Below are 7,557 nucleotides of genomic sequence, written 5' to 3'. Positions count from 1 at the left end.
TACTTGCGGATTTAAGGATGTTGTTTCGTGTCGCGCAAGGTTGCTATTTCCCTCTCGTTTAATGTCAATTTATTTTTTTAGATTCTTGATAGTTTTCTTTTTAATATATAAATTTTCCTACCTTTAAAAAAAGATTTTTAAAAAAAAAAAAAAAAAAAAAAAAAAACAAAATCTGATTTATTAATAAGAACCTAGTACAGTACAAAAGTATGCGATTACATAAGACAAAATTGCACCATTGGTCCATGATGTTTGTATCAAAAAGCATAGATAACCTTTATCTATTTTTTTGGCGTCGTTAACCTTAAACTTTCAAAAATTGACATGGATAACCCAATGGATAACTCTGTTAAAAAATCTGCTGTTAAGTCTAGTAGGTTGGGTGACTAGCGAGGGCAAATTAGTCCATACAAGATGTGTATAGTTCTTATTAAACCTGCAGAATATTTAGTCGCCAGAAATAACCTAATAACTATTTCATCCAAATCATATTACGTACTATATATCATTGCCTGTTATTCAGAAAAAAAAACCCTACAATCACAAAAAACTAATGCCGATTGATTCATTCTGCGCGATCAGAAACGAGTATGATAAATTGATGAATTATATGGTACGTTAATTTCTTCTGTTCATGTGTTAATCCATAATTATGTAGTGAGCATTTTTTTTTATTTTTTATTTGAAAGGCTGTATTGAGCCGTTATAATAAATTGAAATAAATGAACATAATTCTTATTAGTTTTTTATATTTATATGATTTTTGTTGATGCAGCCGAGAATCCTTCAAAGTTTACATTAAAGTTAGATCATGGTGGTGTCTTGAGTAGAGAAAATCAATGGACAAGTAGTTTGTTTCTCAAGTACATTTGAATTTTTATTTTATGGTGTGCAAGAAATATGGTGTCTGTTGAATTGCTATGAATTATGGTGTATTTGTTGACTTTTTTTTAAGTATTTGTTTACTTTTTTTTGAGAATTTTGGTGTATGCAAGACTCAGTATGAATTATGGTGTATTTGTTGCTTTTTATAGTTTTTTTTTATTTTTATTTTTATTTTTTTTTTATTTTTGACTATTGTGAGTATTTTTCTAATTTTTTTGAAACTGCCATTTGTAGACTTAAATGTGATCCAGGCTTAATAAACTGTCTATAGGTGATGATCATTGGTTAAAATTGACCTGCATATTTTTTTGAGTCAAAAATTATGAAGAGTATATGTTTTAGGCATTTTCCTTGTTTATTTGACAGTTTTGTTGACTAAAGTTGACCTTCATATTCTTATTACTCAAAAAATGGTCGTTTACATTTTTATATGACCTTCATATTCTTATTAGTCAAAAATGGTCATTGACTTTTTTTATATGTTTTAAGCATTTCCTTGTTTATTTGACAGTTTTGTTGACTAAAGTTGACCCGGATATTGTTATTAGTCAAAACATGGTCATTGACAATTTTTATATGACCTGCATATTCTTAATAGTCAAAAATGGTCATTGACTTTTTTTATATGTTTTAGGCATTATTCTGTTGGTAGTCATTGTTTGAACAGACCCTTAAAACTTTACAAATATAGATTGAATTAAAGGAAATATGACCTGCATCTTTTGTGTAGTGTTTAGTCAAAATTACCTGCATCTTTTTTGGGTCAATATTACCATTGACAGTGTCTTGTATAAACATAGTGTTGTGTATATATATGTTCATATATATATACATACCTTTATGAAAAAAAAGACATACTGTATTGTTGAGCAAAATGGGTCAAAACAGCCACCATTAGTCACTTTGGGTCAAAACAGTCACCATTATGTCACTTTGGGTAACAAATTTGTTCATTCACAAAATTGGGTCAGAACAGTCACCAATAGGTCACTTTGGATCAAAACAGTCACCATTAGTCACTTTGGGTAAAAAATGTGTTCATTTGCAAAATTGGGTCACTCTAGTTATTTTAACACATACCCATTTCAAAAGTCACAAACTTTAGACAACTACTCTTATTTCAATATATTCGCCAAGTATGATAGTGTTAGTCTACATTAAGTATGTTTCCACTTTAGTAATATTTGGATAAGGGGACGTTGCCCCGGAAAAATTCAATAGAATAACGAAAAATAGTACAACTACAGCGGGTATGCCCGAGGAGATGTTTTTGTTGAACACCCAAAACACTTACAAAAATGACAACTAAATGACCACTTAAAACAAATGACGAAACTAAAGCTAAAACTAGAAAATTAATGAACATCTCACTACCTTAGCCGAAAATACATGTGGCTAATGACTAAAATATTACACTTTAAACAACCTTATGCATACAATGATCCAAAAAAAACCAAAATTAAGTGATGCTTCATGCAGCTTCTAGCCCTAGTGCCATTATCTTTATTTGCAAGTCTTGAAATCCAAGTGTCAATAGCACAATCCACACCCAAATCAACATCACCCAACACATCATTTGCAACAAAATAAATAATATCATGTTGACTTTTTAAAGTCAACATATCAGCAGTAAATAACATATGCAGACCTGGATCTTTTTTTGAAGCATCATATAATAGTTATTAAAGTAATAACTTATATATAACATCTCGGGGGTATTTTTTTCTTTCCTGAAACCGGATCAAACCATAATAGTACCATGTCCACCATCAAAATAGCATGTAACCCTAAAATTTGGACCGTATCCTCTTCAATATAGAGGAGTCAAACTATCACCTCTTGTACTAAAATTCATGTCTTGATAATCACCATTAGAACAAATATTGAAGCAGTAGCAACCCTAGTTCCATTTACAGAATCTTGATTTAGCCAGTCAATTTATAAAAGGGACAGTAAGTACCTATAACCTAAATTGGATATGAAGGCAACTCCATTGAACTATAAACACAATATTGACTTTGCCGTTAAAAAAGAAAAAAAAAACAATATTGACTTTAATGTAGCTCCAGACTTTGTACATCGATTCAGCGATTTTCTACTATCATATTCACACAATAAACACAAGTTATACGTTGACTTTGAAAGGTCAAGCACTCATCCATCATCATTAAAAGCAACAACAACAGAAAATAAATAATAATATGCTCAATGATAGTAAGAATCAGTTCCATATAATCAAGCGACAACACCAATAAAATTGAGAAAATGAACCAACAGCCGTAAGAATTACAACACCAATAAATAGAGAAATCAACCAATAAAACAAAAAAAAAAGAAAGTAAAAAACAACCTTATTGTTCGAATTAAATGGCATACCGCTATGAGATAAGCATAAAATCGACGTCGTGGGTTTTGAGCAGTCCATGACATACGCAAGATCATCCATTCGACCACACAAACACAAAACCATCTTAATTTGAATTTTAGTTGATCTGCTTCTGCTTGCTATAAAAATTAGGGTTTACAGTACAATTAAATAAAGTGTTTAAAACTGACTAAACTCACTTTCGGGTGCTTGGCACGTTATGAATTTAAACGTTAATAAAGTAACAGAGTTTAGTGGTTGGGTTATCTGTGCTAAAGCTTGACAGTTTAGGGTCATCTACGCAGAAAAAAAAGAAAAAGGTTTATCATGCTATTTAACACAAACATGATGGACCATTGGTGCAATTTTGTCATTACATAATTGCAACGAAGATGTAGAAACAGTATTTAAGAAATTACATCTTGAACTAAAGATCAAAAAATTGCTGGACTACAACTCGAAAAAATAGCAGAAGCTATGCAATCATCATCCGTGATCATCAAACGATTTTGAATTAATGAGCCATTGATTTCAATCCAAATTGACTTTCCTTGACCCTCTCGAAATTCATTCGGAAGATTTTATTTGGATCTCATTTAGCATCATCGGCCCATTTCCTTTTTTTTTTTTGAAACAACACAAGATTTCTATTTTTCCAAATCATATAACCGCAAATCCATTCGATAGCTTGCCATATTTTTGAGATGCTTGGATTTGTCTGTTATCACTTTGAAAGCTCCCTGTAAGTTGACCCGATCCATATTTCCTAAGCTTCACCATCGGTATACACGATTCCAAAGATCCTTTGCAAATGAACAACTTAGTAGTATATGTTCGACAATTTCGATTGTTTCATCAAAAACGGGACATCTCAATGAAAGATCTATACCGCATTTATCTAATTCAACACGAACCAGTATTCGACCCATTAGAGCACGCCATACAAATATGCCAATTTTTTTAGGTAAATAATTGTTTCGCTTGGTTTCATTACTATATGGAGCAACAGGTATCATCAATGAGTTGTGCTAAAGTAGAAGATGAAAATATACAATTTGTTTGCAAGTTGCATGACCACCTATCATCAGTGGCAAAATTAGGATTTTTTTTCACTGGGAGCAAAAAAAAAATTTAAACCGTAACAATTTTTTTGGACAAAATTTGAAGATTTTGGGGCAAAAGTTGAAGATTTTGGTGCAAAATTTGAAGATTTTGGGGCAAAAGTTGAAGAATTTGGGGCAAAATTTGAAGGTTTTGGGGCAAAATATGTAGGTTTTGGGGCAAAAAAAATAAAAAAATCTACCGGGGTCAAAGTCGAAAAACTCAAAATTTTTACACTGGAAAAAAAATCCACTTGGGGCGGCCGCCCCTGCCCCCCACACAGTTTCGCCACTGCCCATCACATTCTTTGGTACCAAAGCAGAAACCATTGAACAAATTTTTAAGTTCGCCTTTTGTTCTATCTGTTGGAGTTCGGATCCAATTCCATGTTGTGGCCCGAAAATTATCATTTTTTACAACTCGATCCATGACCAAAACGTCTTTATTTTCTTCAAGTCTTAACAATCTTCCAAGCTTTTCACCGAGCACTTGATCACGATACCTATGGCGTTGTATGCATTGGCCCTGTTTTATGTAGCATGCAGAGATCTACTCCAACCATATAATCCAGTTCTAAAGTTCATCATTATTAATGATGAGACTGAATTTAGACGTTCATCTGGTGATTGGTGTAATCATTGAGTCAATGATGTCACTTTCAACCAATTTAGGCCCTTCTTTAAACCTAGTTTCTTATTTTATATGTTTTCCTATAAAACATCTTAAATCAAGCCATACCTCGCAGGTGCGGGATTGTGTTTTGTTGTTGTTGTGTTCATTTTTGTTTGTTTCTAGGGTGTTTTAGTTTTCCTTGCTGCAAAATCAGGAGATATAAAAGATGCAGAGGAAGCCGCTGAGTTTCAAAACCTCGTAATTTGTTTTGAGATGCTTATTGCATTTCCATACAAAGAGTACGCCGGTGTCAATATCGGTGCTTCCAGCGACTTCTATCATGATACTGTTCACTAGGTATGTTCTGCTTTACATACTTCAAGATTAGAGCTTTAAATCTTACCCAATTTACAAACAAATTAGTCACCAAATATATTTATTTTTCTTAACACACGCACAATCCACCTGCCCCACCCATATGGTCACTTGTTTTGACATGGAAAGGAACTTTTAGTAGTTTAACATTATAATCATCCTGTCATTCCACTAATCTTGCAGTTTGCACCTGCTTACCATGATTATACACTCTACAATCATAGTAGTGACACGGGTGATGAAGGTGTAAGAAAGTACAGGACAAAAACGTTTGTCCCAAAAGGGTCCGAGATGGAAAACGTTAGGAAAAACAAACAATCGTTTGCATCAAACAAGACAGATAGCACACCAACATCGACAATCCAAAGCCCGAACTATGTACAAGGAACACCAAAAGCAGAGGCAATGAACTCATCATTGTTATCAGACGCTGCAAATACAGCTTCTGCACCATATGACTTTACGCTTATTGACTTGGACACACAAGTGCCTGCTGCTAAAGATAACAGGAAGAAGTGATTATAAATATGCGTTCCACACTGCCACGTCATTACTCGCGTCATTTTTTCAGGCTATCATCGGGTTATTATTTCTGTTTCTCTAATGTAGTTTGTTAGATCATGGCATTAGGATTTGTACATGTAGTCAACATTGTTGTGTTGATTTGTAGGTGTGCGTCAAGGGGTTAATAGTGATGTTGTACATGCTTTGGCTTATCTTTGCTTGTTCTTGATTCGAAATTGTCGTACACATTATGATTCTAGAGTTCATTATACATGATAAAGTTGACTATTTGACTTCCAAAAGTTAAAAATGAACACAACCGTGTCTTTATATATATATATATATATATATATATATATATATATATATATATATATATATATATATATATATATATATATATATTCTTAAAGTTTCTGTTATACTTTTCATGGTCCCTTTCTGAATTTATACCGCTTTAGATTAAATTTTGCAAACATATAATCCCATAGTAGGTATAAAGTTTGATATTTATATACAAATGGCTCTATTAATCGAGTCAACAGCAAGTGTCGATTTATTGACGATTTTACTATCACTTAGAGCCTAAGCTGAACTTCATGCAGGTTTAAAAGTCATGAAAATTTGATTCTACTATTTTCATGTCATCACGAACTTTTTTTTTTGTTTTTTAACCTACTTATTGGCCAGCTACTTACGGGCTGGAGGTCCATCCGAAAGCAATTTCTGAGAGGGGTGACTTTCTGTACTTTACTGAAGCGACCCGTCCTAATCCATCCGGACGAAGTCCGTATTGATTATAAACGATTCACAATAGTTGATTACATCGCGAGGTATTTGACCTCTATATGATACATTTTACAAACATTGCATTCGTTTTTGAAAAGACAATATTTCATTACATTGAAAGTTGACGGCATGCATACTATTTCATAATATATCTAACTATAATTGACTTAATATTATTCTTGATAAACTCAACGACTCGAATGCAACGTCTTTTGAAATATGTCATGAATGACTCCAAGTAATATCCCTAAAATGAGCAAATGCACAGCGGAAGATTTCTTTCGTACCTGAGAATAAACATGCTTTAAAGTGTCAACCAAAAGGTTGGTGAGTTCATTAGTTTAACATAAACAATCGTTTCCATCATTTTAATAGACCACAAGATTTTCATATTTCTATTTCTCATAAACATACGTCCCATGCATAGAGACAAAAATATCATTCATATGGATTGAACACCTGGTAACCGACATTCACAATATGCATATAAGAATATCCCCATCATTCCGGGATCCTCCTTCGGACATGATATAAATTTCGAAGTACTAATGCATCCGGTACTTTGGATGGGGCTTGTTGGGCCCGATAGATCTATCTTTAGGATTCGCGTCAATTAGGGTGTCTGTTCCCTAATTCTTAGATTACCAGACTAAAAAGGGGCATATTCGGTTTAATAATCCAGCCATAGAATGTAGTTTCGATTACTTGTGTCTATTTTGTAAAACAGTTATAAAAACAGCGCATGTATTCCCAGCCCAAAAATATAAAAGGTAAAAAGGTAAATGAAACTCACATAATGCATTTTGTAGTAAAAATACATATGACTATATTGAACAATGCAGGGTTGGTCTCGGATTCACGAACCTATATCATTTGTATCTTTATTAATATATATAATCGCAATTGAACAAGTTCATATATTAAAA

General features: G+C 32.8%; 1 protein-coding gene across 1 annotated transcript; it reads left to right on the top strand.

Annotated features, from left to right (window-relative positions):
• Positions 1-4,855: 4,855 nt before the first annotated feature.
• On the top strand, positions 4,856-5,857 carry LOC139853595 (uncharacterized). Its single transcript, XM_071842978.1, has 3 exons — positions 4,856-4,921; positions 5,147-5,311; positions 5,522-5,857. The coding sequence occupies exons 1-3, from the start codon at positions 4,856-4,858 to the stop codon at positions 5,855-5,857; spliced, it is 567 nt and encodes a 188-aa protein (XP_071699079.1).
• The last annotated feature ends 1,700 nt before the right edge of the window (positions 5,858-7,557 follow it).

The sequence above is a fragment of the Rutidosis leptorrhynchoides genome, chromosome 6 (assembly GCF_046630445.1).
Source record: "Rutidosis leptorrhynchoides isolate AG116_Rl617_1_P2 chromosome 6, CSIRO_AGI_Rlap_v1, whole genome shotgun sequence".
Taxonomy (NCBI): domain Eukaryota; kingdom Viridiplantae; phylum Streptophyta; class Magnoliopsida; order Asterales; family Asteraceae; genus Rutidosis; species Rutidosis leptorrhynchoides.
This window is presented reverse-complemented; position numbering and strand designations above follow the sequence as displayed.